The 23,470-nt window shown below is 40.4% G+C and overlaps 1 protein-coding gene and 1 long non-coding RNA gene across 7 annotated transcripts in view; one reads left to right on the forward strand and one right to left on the reverse strand.

The window, feature by feature from the left end:
• LOC121732196 (zinc finger protein ush) overlaps nucleotides 1-22,214 on the forward strand; it is a 176,583-nt gene extending 154,369 nt beyond the window's left edge. For 3 of the 6 annotated variants that reach the window (XM_042122009.1, XM_042121997.1, XM_042122017.1), the window contains exons 2-3: nucleotides 17,818-19,706; nucleotides 20,189-21,707. In XM_042122009.1, the coding sequence (XP_041977943.1) occupies nucleotides 17,818-19,706; nucleotides 20,189-20,590 (2,291 nt within the window). In that variant the 3' untranslated portion in view covers nucleotides 20,591-21,707. Of the gene's footprint in view, nucleotides 1-17,817; nucleotides 19,707-19,870; nucleotides 19,943-20,182; nucleotides 21,708-21,822 lie in introns of those variants that run through there. The other 3 variants (XR_006036331.1, XM_042122025.1, XM_042122034.1) reach the window with 3 other exon arrangements.
• Nucleotides 3,440-22,278, reverse strand: LOC121732260. The gene is made up of 3 exons (XR_006036343.1): nucleotides 22,168-22,278; nucleotides 10,638-10,643; nucleotides 3,440-3,452 (listed from the first exon to the last, which is right to left on the reverse strand). It is a non-coding gene; the product is annotated as an uncharacterized LOC121732260 (long non-coding RNA).
• Nucleotides 22,279-23,470: the final 1,192 nt, after the last annotated feature.

Below are 23,470 nucleotides of genomic sequence, written 5' to 3' on the forward strand. Positions count from 1 at the left end.
ACTCTACGTTTAATCTGGTAGAGTCGCTTCTCGAGCGGAGGTCGTTGTTATTTGTCGTCTTCACGGTATGTATGCGCGGGCGCAGGTTGTAGAGGATTTGTACACTGTACAGCTCTCAATATTGTTAGGCCTCCGATGCTATCGGCCGCTTGTGTTTAACAAATTTGCAAATTCTCAGCCTTCCCTCCCTATAAATTGTTTGGTGCTCGGTGAAGTTGATTTTGTATAGGCTATATGCATACAAGTTCTCGAGTTTGTTTTGTGCCTTTCGCTTGCATTACAGACTGACGTTATCGTGTCAGGATCCCTATTTTTTTATGTTTTATTCCCTTATCTAGTGTCCTCGGAATATTTCTTGAATCTTGCCCTCTCATCAACCTTTCAACCAGACTTTTAGTACTAATGAACGTTCTAATTCTTTTGCATTCGACATCATATCTCGAAAGTTATAAATATGCTTTCTAAAGTGACTGTATCTTACAAGAAATGAATGTGATACATTAGAGCTGGGGTCAGCAACCATCTCGAGATAACACTCAAGGGCTCCTTTTAGCTGTTAAGTGACACACGTCACTAGACGCGGGGCTGGATCCAAGATATTCATGATAATGATGAGGTTGAACTTTAGAAATCCCTTTTTATTGATTAAAAATACATCAAAATCAAAAATACAAAAAAAGATGCTAAAACTTTTAAAACTTAAAAACTGAACAGAAAATTGTTGGTAGTAGGTAAGTACCTTTGAACAATAAGATAAGTACAGCAATAACGAATACCACCAAAGCGATTTCAATAAATTTCAATAGATCGTATCCGAGCATCTCACCAGTACAACCCCGCTCGATCCGAGTCAATTATAATCGAGTCGCGGCTATCGCCGACTATCGGTTACAAATCGCCAACATCGATTCCGACGATTCCCACAAAATTGCGCATTCAAGATTCACGTAGAGTAATAAGATCAGTAGGTTAGGATTAAATGAATTAAAAAGGGACTGCGTACTGCTTTAATCCAATTGCAATATTAGAGCCTCTAGCCAAGAAGTTTTCTTTATCGCTTCTGTACAGAATCGCCGATCAAAAGGTATGGACTATAGAATTGACATAACAAAAATCGAACGTCAACTTCATATTATCGATCGCTGCGGTGCGGTGATTTAGTAGATTTGTTTAAAATTCAAACTGCTCTTATTTATTATAAGTATTTACTTATTTTTAAACATGTTGCGGGTAAACTTCTTTCATCTTGTGAATATCATAGTCAATTTCACGCGATATTTTACAGCGCCAATTTGTATCGTTGAGGTGCTGCTTCCCCGGCACTAGGTCTCGCGGGCTAATGAGAGCGTGGATGGCCGGCCATTGTTTACAGATGGGATCGCGCGTTATCGCGTGTTTTTGCCGGTCACTTATCTCAGGCGATTGTTCGGTTTTCGTCATCTTGTTATTGTCGGTATCGATGTCGACTATCGGTTTCCATTTCGTTGCGGATGTTGTATGGTATTGTTTGTGGATGGATTAGATTTTATGACGCGTTGAGAGGAACTGTCTGTTCACCATTATACTATGATCATCAATTTCATACGTGTCCCATTAAAATCTTCTAGATGTGATTTCTGGATTTAGTTTCTGTAATCCCCTAAACTGCCCTAAAGCTGAAAAGCTTTTTAGTTTTCAAATATTTAAATATTTCTTTCTTCCCATCATTTTCATATTATTCATTAATATTAAAAGTCCGTATGTCAGTCTGTACGTACATCACGCAGTTATGTCAAGTGTAATGAGCCCCGCATTGTATGCAAATGGCGCCTAAACTTGGCCAATTCGATCGTTTATATAAGTTCGTTTCTTTTACAATTCGTGCATTGTCATTTACTCGTTTAGGGCATATCGCTATTCTATTCCAGCTGCCTCAGATAATTGCCCATAGAAAATGTTGCTTTGGACATATTTTATCTTTTCTAATATCCACACGTACTGTACGAGTAACAATGGGATTCTCATTGAAATTACCGTGTGGTTTTTCTCCATGAGTCCTTGCCTTGCGGGAAATCTCTTAGGGACTTGTAGGCGCAACCAGAATATCTATCTCATCTATCTAATCTTTGATAAATGTCTTGTAATATTTATCAGTCGCGCCAAAATTCCTACTTTTTATGACACAAATGGCCCCCATCACCAGATTCTATTAATTCGCATACGATTCCTCTATCGGCTATTATAACTGCTATTGTGCGATAGCGCTAGGCCAAGACTGATGCGCCCGAACACAATGGATTACCGACTCTACGCCTATAAATATTACGAGCAGAATCGAATAAACCAGCAAATTTTATATGACATTCTGTCAATGTCGCGTCCCGGAACATTTAACCCTAACTGCCAGGATGTGGCACAGGAAAGCGGGACCTGCGGCCTCGGGGTAGGGTCGAGTATCGTCTGGTGCAGCCGGGACTCGGGACGTTCCGCGCGGCTCGGGGCCCGGCGCTATCGGAATCACCTTAATGATGCCTCGATGGCGGATAGCCATTGTGCTGGATGTAAATTTGTAGCCGTCGGCGCGGGTAATGATGTGAGAACAGCCGAGATGCCGATAGCTGGCTCGGCCCACTGCGCGATTGTGTTCCGTCGGCGAACCTCGTCTGATCTCGCCTTTCGTTTTTTTGGAACACGCTCTTGTGTGTATCATATTTGATCGGATTTGCAAATTTTACAAGATTTATGGGCCCAATGTTTGGTTGTAAAGCTTCAAGCGGCCCGGCATTCCAAAGATTCTGATTAATTTGCTCCTTCTGCTTAGATTGCTGCTCTTATCTTTATTCTAAAACATTATTTGACTTTTTTGCAAACTGATTAACTGATCTGCAAAAGTTGCACATAGACCATAGTTAATTAGGTACACTTATCATTAGACATGCTATACTTATACCTAAATAGAAGATGATATCGGATATAGTTATTTAATTAGAATATGTACCTACTTAAAGTGTTTTGTAAATTGAAAACGTGCTTGGCAGTGTGAGCCCTGGCCCCTGGGAGCTAGCCCATTAGCCCAAACCTCAGACGTTATCAAATCTAATAGTGAGCATTAACATAGGTTTTATTAATTGCTTTTTATTGCCTTTTTATCTTGTATTACCATAACTTAACTTCGGCTGTTGATAAAACAACATATATTCGATAAGACGACGCGCCTCGCGGCTCCAAAGTTATTTTGTTTTTAAAGAAAGATCACTGCATGTCACATAAAGTTTTTGTTCGAGATTACTGGGATTAGGTTTCTAATATTATGATGCTGCTGAAAGTAATTCATAACGAATAAAGATAATATTTTGTCGCGTAGTAGGTAAGTAATATACATGATATTTTAATTAAAACAAGAGTTCGTTTTTATGACACATCAATTTATTTATGTAATATATTTGTGTGTGTAATAAGTACAATTCAAATTACTTTTATTTTTTGTCCCTCGTATCTCTTTGTTTTCATTTCCAAATGAGAAAATATTAAGTTCCACGAAAATATTTCAGAGGCATGTGATGAACCCTTATTCATACCTAAACAACAAAAAGTTCTAAATTCAAAATGGCAGCTTCAAAATGGCTGCCGCTCATTAGCGCCGGTTATCGCACTATTTTGTGGAATAGACAAAATTTTGAGTCTTTTGAGCGCGTATAATGAAACATAAAGGATGTTTTGCGCACGATACAGTTTATAAACGATGGTGATGAAAAACGACGTAACATGCGGGCGCTTTATGTTGGCGGGAAATTAGAACGCCATTTTGTCAACTTAGATAATGTTAGAAAGTAACACGATGTTATAATTTATATATCACGTTTACGATGGATCTCTATTTTGGTTAGTTTCTTAGTTGGCCATCAATGGCAAAGAAAGTGTATCCAAGAGAAGTATAAAACTTCAAAGAAATTGATTTCTTTGTAGTTTTATACTTCTCTTGGATACACTTTCTTCATTTGCAACTCATCTATATATTAATACGCAAGCGAAAAACTTTGTATCCCTTTTGACGAAAAATGCGGAAACGTAGGTGAATGAAATTTTGCACAGTTATAGCTTATATGGTAAAGGAGTGCATCGAGCTAATATTATTTTGATATTATGCTTTTATCATATATTTTTTTAACAAATAAAACATTACACACACTACAACACGCGCACTCAAGAAGATGACAGAGTTTTGAGTGACAAACTATACATGTACGAATTATTCTCTTTTATTTATGGTTGAAGTCTGTTGACAACAAGTTGGCAAATTGAAAATAGATTAAGTAATAATATAGTTTTTTTTTTATTGAATCTTAGATACTATTACGGCCGTTCCCAATATTTGATCTATACCTGGTTTTGCCTTACTAGAGATAGGAATAGTTCACATTAGACATTAGAGACATATATTGTATGTGAATTCAATGTTAGCTGCGATCGGTTGTATGTCAAACCAGAGATAGATTGAATATTGGGAACGGCCGACAATGTACACGGCCAGTCTGAGATCAGCTGAGTTTTATGGCCGTTCCCAATATTTGATCTATCTCTGGTTTTGCCCTACTAGAGATAGGAATAGCTCACATTAGACATTAGAGACATATATTTTATGTCAATTGTGAGCTATTCCTATCTCTAGTAGGGCAAAACCAGAGATAGATCAAATATTGGGAACGGCCGTTAGAGACAAGAGTTAAAAAAAATATGATAAAGATATTTTTTTCAACACTTTTCAACTCTCTATAAAGAGAGAAGGCGCCTTTTACACTATCATCATCACCCTAAGGTTGGCTGGTAGAGAATGCTACAAGGCATTAAGCTCGCCTATGTAAATATTTGCATGAAGTGTTTTAAATAAATACTTAAATAAATAAAGTAGTCCTAATATCGTTGAAACTAAGGTCGAATTTCGACCATTGGGCGATCTCTAGTTATTAATAAATCTATAAGTGATTGTCAATTACCGCACATTAGGTACATAGGAATCCGCAATTAAGACACTTAACACGGCCAGCATGACATCATTATACCGGCGTACTTTTTGTTTTGTATCGGAGAGCATATAATCGAAATCGAGCATGGCGCCGGGCGATCTGTTTTATCGCTGTGTTATCGAAGACTAATGCACCGGCCGAGATAGCGCCATAAGAGCGGGGGCAGATAAACCCAGTGTGGCCATGTTAAAAATAGTTTACACGCATACTTTATTGTCTACGGCTATTTACATCTTACACATGTTATAATTTTATAGTTAAGTAGTAAGTACCTAAGTAAATGGCTGAGGCCAGGATCTATGTAAGTAATAAAAAAAAGATACCTAAAAAATTGCATGCAGCATACTGTACCTATACATTGCCTATGTTTTATTATCAGATAGACATCGAGAGGGCTCTATCCACATTCCACAGACATACCTAGATCTTGATCTATGTCTGTGGCTCTATCACATAAAAAAGTTAAGTGCCTTCTGAAAGATAGCAAAAATAAAAGCTTTCTCAGTAAAAACTAATTTAAGTCAAAGAAGAATCGATAATAAAAAATATTTCAACCCTAGCGAGTAGATAGCGTTTTTAAAATTCGAACTCCGGCCACAAATTGTAAGTTATCGACAGGCAGACGAATACGTCTTCCTTATTTAAATCGTCATTACGAACTCTTTCGCTATCGCGCGGGGAGAGATGGCAATAATAAAAATTATCTATACAAATGGCGCGGATTACTGGCGACATAAATTCGGCTCTGCCCGATGAGTGCGGCGCCGATAAAGGGTCAACGGATTTGGCTGCTGGCGTCTGATTAGCTCCAACTTCATTAGACAAATGCTGTGAACTTTGTGACCATTGTTTTGAATTGGCTAGATTCCTGGACTAGTTGTATGCCACTAGCTGTGATTGTTTCGCGAACTAGATAATAATAAACTCACTATACCTGGAAATTTAATTGTGTAAAGGTTTTTTTCTATTATTTTGAATAGGAAATGTTATCGCAGTATTTTATCTCGCAAAATTAAGATAAGTAGGTATATCTACTACCTACAGGTACACGCCTTGCCTTCTTTAAAATTCTACACAGTTATTTAATCTATACTTACAATTAAAAAGTTTCAAATATTTTATTTCCGAATAGAGTAAATAATAAAACTTTCTTATTGGTCCTGCTTGGCGCCTACCACAACATAATATTATATTAAAGAATGGAGTTCGTTGATGTCTTTTAGTAGGTAATTAGGTAATTTTACTTCCCTTCCACGTGAAAGAGGTGATAAATTTTGAATAAAATTAAAAGGCAATATCTCTTTTGCGGAAAAGACTTTGGCAGCGGATAGAGAAATATTTTAAAGTCCAATCCGTTTTAAAACCGTGAAAAAAACTAGAAGCCCGGCCGGCTATCGCGCGGCGCTTACCGAGACACCGCGGCAGAGTTATACGACAAAAATGCTAATTTTCAAATCTCGAACTCTGCCCCTCTCCCCTCCTCCCCGCGCCCGCCACAATCGAACCTAACTCGACTTATTCGATTCGATTTCGTACTGCCCCCTACCTATACGTAGCCTGAGTTAGGTGTCAAAAATGTTCGACATAAGGGCAAGTCACAAAGCTTTACAACAAGTTCATTTCCAAAATATTTTATTTGTAGCCTTTCGAATTACATGAATCCACACTAATTTAGGTACACAAATTAAGCAGGATAACTTTGGTGAGGCTATAAACATAAGCAATATAACAAACCTCATACAGTACTGTTTTACGATGAAAATGCGATTTGAGCACAATAATTACAGATTGAGATCGCGGGGCGATACGAATCTCGACGATTTACTCAATTATACAAATTACATTTTAAAGTAGCGGCCGTATCAGCGCCATCTCTCGGCCGGTAGCGGCACTAGCAATTTCCGAGATACCGTAGCTCGCGTCTCGAAATTACTTAAATACAACACAATCATTACATCGAGGTGGATTAGAAAAAAAACGAGATAAACTGATCGAAAAGTATGATTTATCGCTCAACACGCCAGTGATGTTTTCTGCCAGTACCTAACTTGCACGTGTCTACCTGCTCAGGAATATTACTTATAATTTATAATCTTATATATAAAATTCTCGTGTCACAAATCACAATGTTAGTTACCGTACTCCTTCGAAACGGCTTTACTGATTTTTACCAAATTTTATATGCATATTCAGTAAGTCTGAGAATCGGCTACTGGTTACTTTTTATAATGATAAGTTTATTTGTTGAATAAATAATAAGTAGTAAATTATTATAACTCGAGACTGACGGCGACCATTGTTTGTGCGAAGGGATAGCGATGGACGTTGCCATGGTGCCATACTTATTTAGTCACTATATATAGTCTATATGGCAAAACAATGTTTGCCGGGGGAGGTAGTCTTTACATAAATAATATAGGTACCTCATTCATAATAACCTTAGTTTCATTGCAAATTTTTTGAATGACTAAATTAACGTAGCATAACTCATTATTATACTCTAATGTATGACATCTGAATGATAATTGATACCGCTGAAGCTAAGAAGTAATTTGTTCAATTTGCTATGTATAATGTCTAATTTTGTTATTTAGTTCCGTATTCTAGCCTTTTATTTTCTAATGTCAAAATGTATCATAGTAAATACAACTACTGCAATATCATTTTTAAAAGATCAACTTATCTCGAAAGCCACTGGCCCACTGCTAGTGCTGGCACCATCCACTGGCCTCGTGTAAGTGCTCTCGTATTATCGCAACCCATCTGCAATAATTCTGATGGAATTATGACAGCTGTCGTATCGTAAAGTGTTGTGCAATTTGTAAGTCGTGTGTCGATAAAAACGCGGATCTCGTAACGACCTCATGAATCGATCATAACATTAAACAAGTTACTGCTTTTATGAACTACAAGGACAGTTATGTTTTCTTTATAAATTCGATTAAGTAGAAAATACGTCTTTTCCTAATTCTACTGATACAATTTACTTACAAAGTTAAATAACTTTTGATTTATTTAACTTTCTTATGCTAAAATCCACTACTACTCTGTCCTAATTAAGATGGAAATTTTAATAATGTATGATGAGAACTTAACTATGGGCGTACCGAGGGGGGGGGTTATGGATCATGTTGACGTTCCTACTAAGTATATTATCTAGTACTTTATCTATAAAAATTAAAAATTTTGAAAACGAATTTTTGCCGTTTTTTTGCAATAAGTACAATATTTTTACAACAAAAAATTATTATGTTTATTCTTTAAACACCTAGCTTATAAAAAATCTGATTTGCCCCCCTGGCTCAGAACCTGGGTAATTTGCCCCCCCTGGCCCAGAACCTGGGTACGCCCATGAACTTAACACATTAAACGCTGCAGGTGCAGTTTTACAGCAGCAAAAAGTAAACAGTAATGTTTCATTACACGCAACTCACGTCGCAAATTAATCATTAGGGCACCTAGGTTTTATAGCACAAGACCTAGGTGGCTGACATTATATCCAAGTACGGAATCCGATCGGAATGCTGTTCTGTCGATAAGTTGTCGATAAACACACAACCTTGTGCTCCAATAGCCGTGTCTCATTTTAAAATGACAATGCCCCGTCTCACTCTAATTAACGCCGAGTGAAAGAGACAACAATATGTGTTTGTAATTCCATACAAATCGTTCCAGTTTATTATCAATTAATGCTTTATGAAGCTAATTTGTATAATTAACGTTCTCTTGTAGACTGTAGTAATAATGTCGAATTTATCTAATTTTAATTCCTAATACACCAACGATTAGATAATATTATTACTATTTCAATATGTCTTAATGTTATTTTACCGTTACTATATGAGACATATTTGATCAAATCATCTGCTACACCTACTATTCTATTTAGTTTTAACTGGTTTTACCTTGAACATGTGTATAGCAATTCAAATGTTGTTTCAAATACAGTCGATTAATAAAAATAAAAACCATATTTTGTTTAATTCAAATTAAAACATTTAAATAACGAGTGTAAACCACGGCCCACCTTCGTATTCGAACGTCCGATCCGTCAGAGTCGTTAACACGTTTTTTTGGCCCGCTAGTGTTGTTTTTTTGGTCCGCTAGTGATGTTTCTGTCGATAGTAGTGATGTTTTTTGTTGTCGGTAGTAATTGGTCCGGCTGCCGATGTCGGACACGATGTTTGACGGCAAGTAATTATTTTCGTGTAGCGCCGACGATCGAGATCCCGGGCTGCGGCGTCGTTAACATTGTATTAGATTCTATTTCGTATTCATAGATCGAGATCGACATTGTTTATGTAATAGTTCCGTTTTATTGAATTCCGTTTAGATTTGTATCGCGTTATTAACTATTACTTTCGGAGGTATTAGGTCTAACAATACATAAATCGTTGCATATTGTAATATAGTAAGGTACTACTTTCATTTATACTATACAGCCATATATGCTTTAGGCTTTAGCGATATCTTAGACATAAATCTTCTACAACTAGATATAAACTTTGAGATAGAAAGTATCGAAATACCCACACCAGTAAATACCAAACCGAGAATGGAATTGAAAATATACCGATGTTGAAAACAGTAACGTGTGGAAGTTATAAGTTTTTACAAAGGCGCGTAACTCGACAAGCTCCGCCATTAGCATACGTATCGAGTTCATACATCTATGCAAAACGCCACGATACCTCAGTCCTCAGTCCTCAGCCCTCACCGCTCACGAGAGGACTCCGACATGCGACCCTCTGTTAACTCGAGCAGCGAGCTTCATGTTAGTTGTTTATACTCAGTGACATTTTTATTAGATATTTCATCACTTTTCTTTTTTCTTAATCTCTATTGACAGTCTTGGTGGTAATTTAAGTAATAATCTAATTCTGTTTGTGTGTCTGATAATCTATAACTTGTTCACACCTAAATCATTGAGCCGATTTCAATTAAATTAGGTGTATTGTATAGGATGCGAGGGAGGTAGGTTAGGTTAGGCTAGCAGGGATTTTTTACTACTGCTTTCGTAAGTTTCGGTCAACATCTATAAGGTATCGATAAAACCAAAAACAGGATATAAATTATGGCACGTATAATAACTTTAACATCGAGTTATGTACAGTTATCTATCTCGCTCAATAGTTAGCGTAATCTATAACATCTAATTTATATATTTGACCCAATACAGCCCACTTATATTCAACACGATATTCAAATCTGGCAATTAATCGTAACAGTTTAGTCAATAACATAAAATTAAAGATCCGTCGATAAGAGATAGCATCGGCGATGGCGTATACGCAGGACGTATACGCTCGCACGCCGCGCGCTGGAGGCGTCAAAAGTGGGCGGGGCGTCCGCACTCCAATGATCGTATCTCGATTATAATTATACGAATCGAATCGCAATCGAACTTTTCGAAAGTGTTAATATGATATTTATAATTGGTTTCTTAGCCTTTTGGCCGTTTATCATAACATGATTAGCGTTGTTATGCTCACGTACCTTAAGAACAACTTTCTAATAATGAAGTTGTAATTGTGGGATACCTCGTTGAGTTTATTTTAAATATTTTGTATTAATTTAAACATGACATTAACTAGTCAAGCTACTCATGACAAGCAGTTATGCAGAACTTTGTACTAAACACTTGTTAGAAATATGGCGCAAAAAGCTGTGTTTACAGTTTACGTAGCTAGATAAGCACTCGCCACCTCCTGGGACATATGCATATTATGTCGCAGCCAATTGGTTAAAATAGCCGTTCAATCAAACAGCTAGCCCTTTTACTGAACAACGTCATTCAATTACACGTCTAGCTTTTTAATTGAATCTTTTAGTCACACCAAACGTTCAATACTACAGCTGATTCAAAAGCCACCGTCTAATTGAATTAGTTCAGCGCTCACCACTGCGGTGCTAGGTGCGTTTTGTTTACAATTATATGGCGTCAACTAGCCGGTGTTTTGTGGACTGTGGTTGTATTAAGATATTTTTCGTAAATATACGTTACTTGAAGTGTTATTAAAGAGACAGAAATTTGGGGGCACATATTACGAGTGAATCAAAATTTAAACAAACATTCGAGGAGAAATTACGGGATTCTGAAATGCATCACCAAGGTATTTATTGCAATTGTGTTCAAAATTAGTCAGAATACAATTTATTCTGCTTGTTATCATTACACTTGTGTAATAATAACACTAAACAAATGGTCACCTTAGTTAATTTGCCATTTAACCAGTAAGCTAAGCGTAGTCTAGCTGTAGTGTTGAACGTCATGCAGTCAACAAGTCGGCTTAACGATGTATAGCCGTGTGATTGTTTGGTGTTGTTCAGTCAAAGGGCTAGCTGTTTGATTTAATGGCTTTATTAACCAGTCAACTGCGACACATTCACCAACCTACCTAACCTAACCACCTAGTAACCGTGTGGAACCTATACACTAGAAAAACAAATGTAATAAAGCGAAAGTTATAGAACCTCTACTTTTTTGGAAGTCGGTTAAAATGGTCATAGTTTTATAGCTGAAAAATACCTTACAGAAAGATGGCCATAGTAAAGTGGGACAGGACCACAGGACAGGACAGTGATTGTGATGATATTAACTCCTGAAGCCTGCTTGAAATCTACACCGTATTATGATAATTATTCACTTCCCAAACTGAAAAAATGTTGCCTCATACATAAAATTACCCACTATCGGGGAGATTTAGAATGTCACTGCGTGTTAATATACGCCACTTACGGGGTAAAAACGGGCAACCCTTCTCTTAGTTAACGAGTGGGTAATCGCGGCTGAGATCTCGCCGCCATGGTTGATGTAGAATGCAGGTTAATATTCATAAGGTGTTGCCACATGTTTACACAGAGCGGTGCTTGGATATGGCATTGTTTGAATAAAATATCTCTTTAACTAATATCCAAAAGAAAGATATTTAAAATTATTCCACGTTTTTTTTAATTATAAATCTAAGTAACCGCATACTTGAAAGTTGGGTGGCATTTGTACAAAAAGTGTGATAGGTACATTATTAAACTTTTACCTGTAAGTACCTACTTATCAATATTTGTGTCATTTGTTGAAATTGTTCGAAAATAAAATTCAACGATTCTTTACGAATTGGTCCTTCGAGACAGATTTTTACCATTTTTAAAATTGAATGATTCCTTACCAATTGGTCCTTCGAGCCAGATTCATGGTGTTTCTTCTCAGACTCAGAAATTAGTCAACCACAAAAATAGTGTCGCATCCATTTCGTTTCTTACGCCTAAAGGCTTTATTACCATCTGTAATTAAAACCGAAAAATTCATAGAGCCCACAATATGGCGATCAGATAACGCCAGGAAATTGAACATTACTCGGTTAATAGTCCGTTCTCAAGGGGAACCGTTAATGTTATTTGTATTGTCAACAATTCCTTTCTTTTATTGTGTGATAATATACTAAAAAAATGTGGTTCCTTTATCTTTAATGTAAGAGTTAGGTCCATTAGGCAATCGTCAATTATAATATTAGAAGCTCTTAAATTAAAATACTCTGGATTTTACAGCTTGCTTAAATAGGTAGGTACGTCTCAAACAACGCTTTTCTGTATAAACAATAAGTACATGGTTTGTCCTTTACAAATATATTCTCTCGGCGGATGTTTTTAAATCGATTAATAACGTTGACAATAACGAGCATCGATTCTCGCAATCATCTCGGATCTTCGAGAAACTTATCAGTTCGGGGAATCTGGCGATACTTTACATTTGTCTCACGTGAAATTCGTACTTATCGCCCATCATGGGCGCAATCTACATGCTAATATGGTCAGCGTGGTTATTGTATCAGTTGTACGATATCCGGTACACCGACAAGTTTATCACATTTCTTTGTATGCAGGTAATTCCTGCAGCTACAAAATATAAATACCTCATACCCAATTATTAAGTCTGGTTAGTGGCTACATTGGGTAGGTACAATTTATATTGCTTTAACGATTTTTTTTGTTTTACACAAATATAACTTGTTAGGTGCGGAAAGTAGTTATAATTTTTATCAAAATACATAAATTTTAAATTTCTCAATGCTTTATCAGCATGTAGAGAAGTTAATGAGGACCGAAGCTAAACATAACGACATAACGACAACTTAATCACGATACAAGTTTGCCGATACGCGTAATTTATTTATTTATTTATTTATTTAGGTAACAAACAGTATTTAACAAATTTTACGTTAATAAACGTTTGAACTACAACTAGACCTAAAGTACCATAACATCAATACAAAATATTAACATTCCAAAAAAATACAACTAATACAATATACACAGGGTGTAACAAAAATTAGTGATAATACTTTAGGGTGTGTACGTGTTCCTTGTAGAGAGTTTACTGTGAAAGTGGCACCGCTGAAAGACCAACATTTTTTTTCACTTTTGTATGGGGAAATTCGTGACGCTCGGGCCTTTCCCCATACAAAAGTGAAAAAATTTTTTCGTCTTTCAGCACTGCTACTTTCACAGTGAACTCTTCACAAGGAACATGTACACACCCTAAAGTATTATCACTTATTTTTGTTACAAACTGTATATGTTTTGTAAATAAATAAATGTATCCTAGAACCTACACATCATGAACCAAATATTACAATTCTCTTTTGAATTGTCTTAAATTATTTGAAAAAATATCAACAGAATTTAGATTACTATTGTAGGAGGAACATGATCGCCTGAAGAAGGTATTTCTCGCATAGTTTGTATGATAGGACGGGACATAAAACGTGTCTATACTACGAGAAGATGGTCGCGGGACTTTTAAATAAATTTTGCTTAAGAGATTTGAGGAATTAATGGAACTATGTAGAATTTTGAAAAGAAACACACTATCTAGATATTTACGCCTTAAGTCTAATCGTTGAATATTATGTCTTACTGCACTCTCAAGATGGTCAGTGGACCATGAGCCAGACCTAAAAACTAGTGTCTTCAAAAATTTAAATTGGACCCTTTCAATACGTTTGATGTTAAAAGCATAATCCGGATTCCAAACAACACAACACTAATATTATTTTATTATAGTAATGTATTCTAGAATCATGTTTTAGTGGTTTTTGATTGAAAGACCAATTTAGTATCCACGTGAAAGCATTGAATATGCAGCATACAAATAGTGGTGGCTGGGTCGATAGCGGAATCGAACCCGCGATATGTAAATACACGTCCGATCGTGACGCACGACGTCCGTCCTCCGCAGACACTTGCCGGAGATCACAGGACTCGATAGACAAACTAGTGTTTTTTAACAGATGCAGGCGCATAGCGTCAGACGCGATAGTGTCACGGTCTTTTTGCCACCTCCGTCAAATAAATGTTGAATTTAAGAATAGAATACCAGCTGCATGCATTGTTCTCGCTTATAAAAAGCTCGTTACTTTGAAAAGCTTCACTAGCCTATTCGCCCAGAGAACTATTAAGTTAAATTACTTTGTGGATAAAATATATTATATTATACTGGGGTCTAGGACCTGGCAACATGCTAGTAAAAAATTCCAGCATGTCATAATTATTATTTAAAGAAAGAATCGAGAAAAACTGTCGACGCGAAGTGCGGATGTGATGGGCGTATTAATGAGCACATTATCCACCAATTGGGTCCGTCACAGAACCCGTCAGCTTCCTATCAAACGTGTTTCCACAGTCGCCCGTTGAGAAAGTGCTGATAAGCCAACGCCGCCATATTTTGCGTTCGGATTCTTGAAGTAAAGCATTCTTAACTCTTAACACTTTACTTTTTTAAACCAATCATCCGAAACTAGGTAGGCCTGTCCGTGGCGTGGTTTCGATCTAGTTTTTTGTATTTGAAAGGTGACACGATCGAGAATGTTAGCAACAAGTTCATTATCATCAGCAGCTCGTTACGGCTTAAAGCACAATTTTAATCTTAGTTTTTTTTAAGGTTCCGTACCCATAGGGTAAAAACGGGACCCTATTACTAAGACTTGGATGTCTGCCTGTCCGTCTGTCTGTCTCCAGGCTGTATATCAAGAACCGCTGTAGCTAGATTTCTGAAATTTTCACAGATTGTGTGTATCTATTGCCGCTATAACAATAAATACTAAAAACAAAATAAATGAAACATTTAGGTAAGGGGGCTCCCTCTCCCATACAACAAACCTAATTTTTTTGCTATTTTTTGCTCGATATCAATAATGGCAATAGCTAGGCACTTGAAATGTTCACAAAATACTCAGTTGTATTTGTACTTTAATAATTGATAATAAAATTAAATAAATATATAAATAATTAACGGGGGCTCCCATATTAAAAAAACACATTTTTACCTATTTTTGCTCTATAATGGTACGGATAACGAAACTCTTCGTATGCGAGTCTAACTCGCACTTGGCCGGTTTTTATTTAATTCCTTCATATACATGTATCTTTATGATGCAGAAAGTTTGTTCATTTTACTTGCTTAGGGTGGGTTGCACCAACTTAATTTAACTATAACTTTAACCATAACAAAATGTCAAATGAACTGTCAAATTCCTAGTTGAGCTCGACATAAGGCTTTAAAATTAAACGAACTAACGCTGCCATCATACAAAAACGCCATTTTTGACATGTTTTTGACAGTTCTCCTTTACCAGCAGCAGAGTAGACAGAATTATAGAGTATGCCGACTTAGAACTGGTGCCTTACTCCCGAAACTGATATCGATTTCGATTTTCGATTTCAACAGTTTTTTGACACTTTAGACATCTAAAATAGCGCTATTTTAGATGTCTAAAGTGTCAAAAAACCGTTGAAATCGAAAATCGAAATCGATATCAGTTTCGGGAGTAAGGCATCTGATGTTGAAATTTTTAAATTTGACGTATTATGACGAAAATCGTCGCTAGGGTTGTTAAATTGTTACCTACGAATTTAAAACTATGACATATTCGCTGGACGTGTTCCTCTTTAGTCGTATTGTTGTTTGTGTTTTGGCACATGCGATTAAAATTGTCAGAATCCAATTTTTAAATCTTTATTTTAAATATTTAAAAATAAATTATATCAGCCAGCGCGAGGCACATTCCGTTCATAATCCTAGTGAAACCCGACGAATTTGACAGATATTGAAACCTGTCCGTTTCTTTGCAGTCGAACTACTAGTAGTTATAGTTACAGTCCACGTTCATTTAAAGCCTTGTAGCTTGCTTGTAGCACTTTAAAAGTCCATAATGGACGCCATATTTGACGATAACCTTAACCTTAACTATAACTACGCCTCTGGTGCAACCCACCCTTAGTAGTTTAGCATTTTAATACACTCGGCTGGCGCTGGCTGGCTGATAATTCCTCTAATCCCAGTTATCAGATATCGAGTATAGGTGATCGGTCACAGTCAGCGATCGTATCGGTTCGATTGTGACTGCTCCGATGCACGACTATTTTAATTGGAAGGTGATCTTCCATCTGATAACGGGTATAGGACAAGATGGCTTTTTTATACAGGCACGTGTTTGTATGTAATCAACAATACGAGAATAATAAGCTATTTTATATTACATAATATATCTACATAGTTCTGTTTTATGTGGTACAATGTTACGGATCGCTTTGAAGTGAAATATAATATAATTGTTACTAGAAATAGACGTTCCCATGAATTATTTTCACGTTGGTGTACATTCAAACGAGTAGATATCTCCAGCGCGGCGCGACGGTGCTCGGTAGTAATGCGGGCCCAGCACCGAGCAGATCAAACGAAATAGTTATGCGAGTTGCATGTCTCGCCTCTCATAATATAAAAGCCATTTCAGCCGTATTTGACGTGTTTATAAAGACAAAGGGCGCTGATGAATATCATTTAACGAATCGACATTCGGTTTCGCGAAAGTCGCTAAACGACACCGAGTCACGCCATCTATCTGATTGAACATTCAACCTTTCCCAACGATCACAAGTTATAACTTACTTAAGTAAAAACGGGAGCTCGAACGCAGCTAACGAACGGCGATAAACCCGCGGTCGCCGGTCGGTATGACGCGGCCGTCGCCGCCGGCCAATCGCGCGTCACCGCGGCATCGCGCCGGCCAATCGACGCGCGTATTGACTAGGATAGCGTGACCCGCGTGCAATCCGATCCGACTGGCATTTGTTACCGCGAGATGGCGGTTCGCACCCGCGCCAATCGTCGCGTCCATCTCGCTGTCGTGCCCATATAATGATCTTCACAGGGGCAGGAGAATGAAGTTGAGCCTCTCATTAATTGGCGTTTTGAGCTGAGATCGCTTAGCGAAAGATAGGTTAATTCCTCGCTCGCCCGAGATCGTTGTCGCTCAAAAAGGAAGGTGAGCGAGCATTTTCTGGAAATCAGATCCAATTACAGGAGGGGTCCGTTAAGTTTTTGTTCTGTTTGGCCGCTGACCGAAGACAGACTCACGCGCGATGTTGACAGACAGGCATCTCGGGACTGGTTATTCTCGTCCGGGTCGATCGAGTTCGCGATACGGCGACGGAAATCCATGTACAGTATTGCGAGCGATACTCCCGGCCCCGCCGCCCCACCCACGCGGTGACATTTACATAGCTCGGGCACGTCTCAATTAGGAGCGCTAATGTATGCCTCGACCGAAGCTCCGATCTGACTGACGTCGACTGATAGGAGGCGAAACGTGACGAGTGACGGCTATCGCGAGAAAACCTCCGCCGACTCGACAACGCCGCGCTATTAACGGCACTAATAGGAGTCGATACGGTCGGGTTCTTTTTGTTCGGGCGAGCCACTCTAATTTCCATTTGCGTATCAATACACTAGTCGATAACCGGAAATCGTTCGTTTCAGGTGAAGACGAGGAATGGGGAAACGAGAGCGAGGCGATGCCGGGAGAACCTCGCACGCCGAGCTCGGGCGGAGAGCGCGCGGCGTCCAGCGGGGACGCGTCACCGACCTCGGAGGGCTCGGCGACCAACTCGCCCCCGCGGCTGCGGCTCAACGCGAGCCTGGCGACCGACCCGGCCCTCGCGCCGCGCGCCACGTCGCTGTCGTCGCTGAAGCACGAGCCCCCCTCGCCGTCGCCGCCGCCCCCGCCGGCGCAGCCGATCAACTACATGCCTCTGACAGCGGCGAATTTCCCGTCGCTATTTCCGGCGGCGACGGCGCCCACCGGATACACGTGTAAGCCGTGCGGAATCCGATACTCGTCGCTGAGTACCCTTCAAGCTCACCAGGAGCACTACTGCTCCAAAAGAAGAACGAAGCCAGACGGCACGGAGGCCCCGGTCGACGCCGCCGCCGACGAGTCGAGCGGAGACTCGAAGACGCCCAAGCCGCTCGGAAAACAATACGCCTGTCCCTACTGCTCCTATAGCGCCGACAAGAAGGTCAGCCTCAACAGGCACATGCGCATGCACTCGTCGTCCCCCGTGAGCACCGGCACGCCGGGGCCGACCCCCACGTCCAACGGCGACTCCGCCGACGGTCCCCCGGCGCAGGACCGGTACTGCGCAGATTGTGATATACACTTCAGCTCGCTGCGAACTTTTCGCGCCCACAAGGACTACTACTGCAACACGAGGCAGGTGGTGAAGCAGGCGCTGGCGGCCGCGCGCGCGAGCTCGGCGACGTCCGGCTCCGCACCGCCCTCCCCGGGAGCCACTCCTCCCGCTCAAAATCAACTAGCTCTAGCTCTTCCCACTAATCCGATTTTAATAGTTCCGTATTCGATTCTCCGGAGCGCCAGCACGCTCCCCGGCACGACGCTTCCGGACCCGGAGACGCCCTGCTTCCTCCTCCCGAACGGAACGTTCCAGCCCATTAGCAGGGCGCTGCCCAACATCAACGCGGAGAACAAGGAGCCCGAGGTCCTGAAATCTGCGAATCGATGCAGGGAGCCCCCTCGCGACGGATCCACCCCTCTGGACCTGAGTGTTCGACGAACGCCCGAGTCGGGGACGCCGAACGACGAACACGAGAAGGAAAACAGGCTCCGGTCCGCCACGCCCGAGCAGATCGTGTGCGCGCCGTCGCTGCCCGGCTCCCCGGGCACTCCTTCCCCGTCGCGGCGCTCCTCGTCGCCAGGCGGGGAGTCGTCGCCGAAAAGACGCCGACGGAACTCGAGGGACCCCACGCCGAAACCCCCGAGCGTGTCCCCCCACGAGGAGAAGTATACCCCCTCGGTCACCCCGACCCTGCAGGGGGCGCTGGCGCTCCGGCTGGCCGCGGAGCTGCCGGCGGCGGCCCCGCAGGTGCTGGTCAAGCAGGGCGTGTCAAAGTGCATAGAGTGCAACATAGTGTTCTGCAAGTACGAGAACTACCGCGTCCACAAGAGAAACTACTGCTCGGCCGGGCGAGGCGAGGAGCGGGCGAGCCCCGCGCCGCCGGAGCCCGGACCGCCGCCGCAGTACCGGCAGCTGATTTGCCTGGCGTGCGGCATCCACTTCAGCTCGTTCGACAACCTGACGACGCACCAGTCGTACTACTGCACGAAGAGGGAGACCCGGTCGCCGCGCGCGGCGGAGGCGGCGCGGCCGGCGGCGGCGGCGGAGGGCGGCTGGAAGTGCCCGTGCTGCGAGGTGGTGTCGCCCACGGCGGCGGCGGCGCAGCGCCACATGGAGGCGCACGCCGGCGTCAAGGCGTTCCGTTGCACCATCTGCCAGTACCGCGGGAACACGCTGCGCGGCATGCGAACGCACATCCGCATGCACTTCCGCGAGAAGCCCGCCGACCTGCAGGTGAGACGGCCATCCGTAAATAATGTGTAATAACGACATAAAATAATTGCTCTTTTTGGAGTCGTAACAAATTTGATTATTTTTATAATGACTGTAATATTAATTGTATACGGTGCCTTAACTATTTAAAACTAGTTTTCATTAAATATGTTCTCTTTTATCAGCCCGTTAACTGGTGGTCATGCATCTCCTCCATTGAAGGGACGACATCATAGTCCGGCGTCCGATCGCTCCAGGTGGGTCGACTTTTAAGACACTATAAAAATATTTACTAAAAATAGTTAAGGCACCCGACTCCCGAGAAAATAAGTAATTAAATAATTATATAAAGAATAACACTAATTACTCCCTATCACTATAGATCACTATTTGACCCAAAATTTAAATACTCGAAAGTCGAAACGTAAAATTATCGTAAACCCACTGAACTCACTACCAGCACATTGCCAACCAAAACTCACGACTCACCCTCTCAATTCCAGGAGGAGAGCTACATCTCTTGCGTGGTGGAGGATTCCGGGGCAGAGGGCGAGGCTGCGGGGGCGGGGGCGGCGGGGGGCGAGCGCGTGCACCGCTGCGGCACGTGCGCGTACACGTCCACGTACCGCGGCAACGTGGTGCGGCACGCGCGCCTCGTGCACGCCGCCGACGACGACGACCGCGCCTCCCCCAGCCCCGCCCCCGCCCCCGCCCCTCCGCCGCCCGACATCAAGCGGGAGCCGGACGCGGACGAGGACGCCCCCAACTACTGCAAGTCCTGCAACATCTCCTTCAAGTACGTCAAGTCGTATAAAGCCCACAAAGACTACTACTGCAACGCCGCACGGCAGGACGCCGCGGGAAACAACAACGTGGAGCCGCGCGACGCCGCGCCCGTCGTCTGAGCGACTCCTTCGCGTCCTAGCTTCTAGACTAAGAATGTATTCTCTCGTATTCGAAATTTAAAAGCGTGCAATATAAAATTTATTTCTACTAGGAAGTTCTGCATATCAGTACCGAAACGGATTGGACAGAAATCTCGGCCGGTAGAGGGCCTCGTTGTTATGTAACTAGCTATAGTTGACGTCTGATATCATTATTTAGTATACGTTTTAATACCAAATTGTAAATACTTGTATAGATACTTATTGCATTGTAATTAAAGTTTATTACCATTCGTTCTAAGGTTTGTTCTTTCTTTGTTGTTAGCACGGGTGCGGCGTAGTTTGCCTCGTTTGGGCTGCGTTTTCACTGGTGCCGAGTTGAGCTGTGTTGCGAGGAATGTGTTTTGTGAGAACCGATAGAATCGATTTATTAGCCTGACCTCGCTAGGCGCAGCGGTTCTATTGGGTCTGAGTGGTCCTCGCAACGCAGCTTAGCTCAGCGTCGGTGGGAGGGCGGCTTTACTGGTTAGTATCCAGTACTCAGTCTTGGCTCTCGAAATGTTCTTCCTAGCCGCAGACGCACCGCGCCCGTGATTGTTAGTTTTGTTTATTGTACTTTTAAGTGAATTTTATGACCTTGCTAAGCAATGCATCGCAGGAACATGCTCATTCCATAATATTGCTGGTATCTTTATACAGCCGCGCTACGAAGAGTTCAAGAGTCATATCTGTTAAATATAATAAAGCAAAAATTATACTAACGATAATCAGAAATTCATTTCTCCAATTTTTGTAATAACTCTAGCACCTACTCGTGGCGCCATCTAGTGAGGGTACATGTCAAAGTTGCTTCTACTAGTCTTACGAATCTAAAACTCTACGTAGCGTGGCATATTGAAACGTTAAAAATGTTAAACATAATTATTCAAGTAATGTTATGTCGGCAGTGCAAGATTCTATGTAACATGGGTACACAGGGAGTGGTTGGCTAGATTCTTTATGTGACTATGGATGGCTGTGATACACACGCGAGCGATACAATTATTTTTTGACGAGGTCAACGAGTATAGCCCAGGCCCTTTAGTCAAAACCTTTTCTTTATCGTTTCTTTATAGAATCGCCGATCAAAATGTATGTAATTGACAGAGGCGTTCGTTAATATGACGTTGACGTTCGACTCGTCTGATGTCAATTCCATACATTTTCATCGGCGATTCCATAAAGAAGCGATAAAGAAAAAGTCTTGGCTGTAGCCAAGACTTTTTCTTAGAACCAATAGGCTCTGATTGATCATTTTTGACGTCATTCCCTTCTTAACACGAATAAACTTTAACGCTAAATATTTATAACTTAAGTCTTTATTGTGTATTACAACCTTATTAACGAATTGAATCTTACAAAGCCAAATAGGCTTGGAGGATAGAAACTTTATTTGTACGTCAATACGTCGGATTTTGTAAACTCTTCTTGTTTCGTATCAATCGATCCAATGTATCATGTATTTACATTACAACATTGAAACAACAATAAATATTATAAATTTGCTATCATGAGTAATAAGTATCACAGTAAAATATCAGTGATATTATAATAAATACTACAACTGTAACATTTTTAATTTTTTTAAATACTTTGTCTCATCTTTGGTACAGAGGTCGCCACTAGTCTTATCGAGTCGAGTATGCAGGGATCGCTTTAAAAGACGTTTATGAAGTGTTCAGTTAACTAGTAAGTCATTTTGATATTGTCCTGATGATTCACTGCAAAATTAATCGCGTTAAGTTCTATCCTCCATACCAGAAGCAAGGTACCATGTTTTGTCTATGCCAAAGCGTCGCTAGAGTTATTGTATTGCATTTATAGGTATCTCACTAAATATAGTTGTAGATTAAGTGACAAGACTTGTTCCATTGTTATTGTGTATATCTGAGTGCTGAGTGCGAGGTCCTGTCAATACTCGCCGTGAGGAAGAGCTCAATGTACCATCGAGGAAATTGATTCCTAGGCAGTTGACAGACCAACGTCATTTGGTAGGTTCATGTCAATTTAATGTTAATTGTGATCTGTCGGCTGGGTTTGGCAAAACGCGACCAAACTACGTAGGTCCCCATCTGATTAGGAATCATCTTCTCTGATAGTACTTATATGACAGCGAAATAACGCCTCTTATCTAGTTGCAATGATAACCGATTCTCGATCCATTGTTAACCTTCTCACAGCAAATATTGACTATAGCTCGCACTCAACACACAGGAGTAAGTCAACTAAAACAGTAGGTACATTGATCCAATATTGAACGTATTTTCTTTGAATTCTATTATATTGTAATAACTGGAAACTTATAATATAAATTTCTGCAAAATACAAGATGTAACAAAACAAAGTGATAAATTGATAACTATTTAGGGTGTGTTTGTGTCCCTTATATACATAGTTATATTTCACTGTGGGACATCTATATAAAGGACCTACACCCCTTATTATTATCACTTAGTTTTGTTACACCCTGTATAAAGTTTAATTTATACACCTGTATACAGTACATTAAGACGTTATTATGGTGCATAAAAGAGTGATGAAGGATAATAAACTAAAATTCTTCAACCCACTTATTTATAGCAGAAAATTGCGAAATCTTATAAGCAACGCGAACACGGACTACAAAATTTTCTATCGTCATTTTCATTCAAAATATCAACTTCTGCACATACATGATACAACAATCTTTTACATCTTCATAAAAATTTTGCAAATATTGAGTGCATATTTTAAGTGAGCTAAAAAATAATATGCATGCAAATGATGGACGAAAAATTTTGTCGCCATAGTGCGCTATATTTTTATGTACTAGTTTAACATCTACAAATTTCCGTGTTACCAAAATTTTTTTTCATGCGCTGC

The sequence above is a fragment of the Aricia agestis genome, chromosome 1, assembly GCF_905147365.1.
Source record: "Aricia agestis chromosome 1, ilAriAges1.1, whole genome shotgun sequence".
NCBI lineage: Eukaryota > Metazoa > Arthropoda > Insecta > Lepidoptera > Lycaenidae > Aricia > Aricia agestis.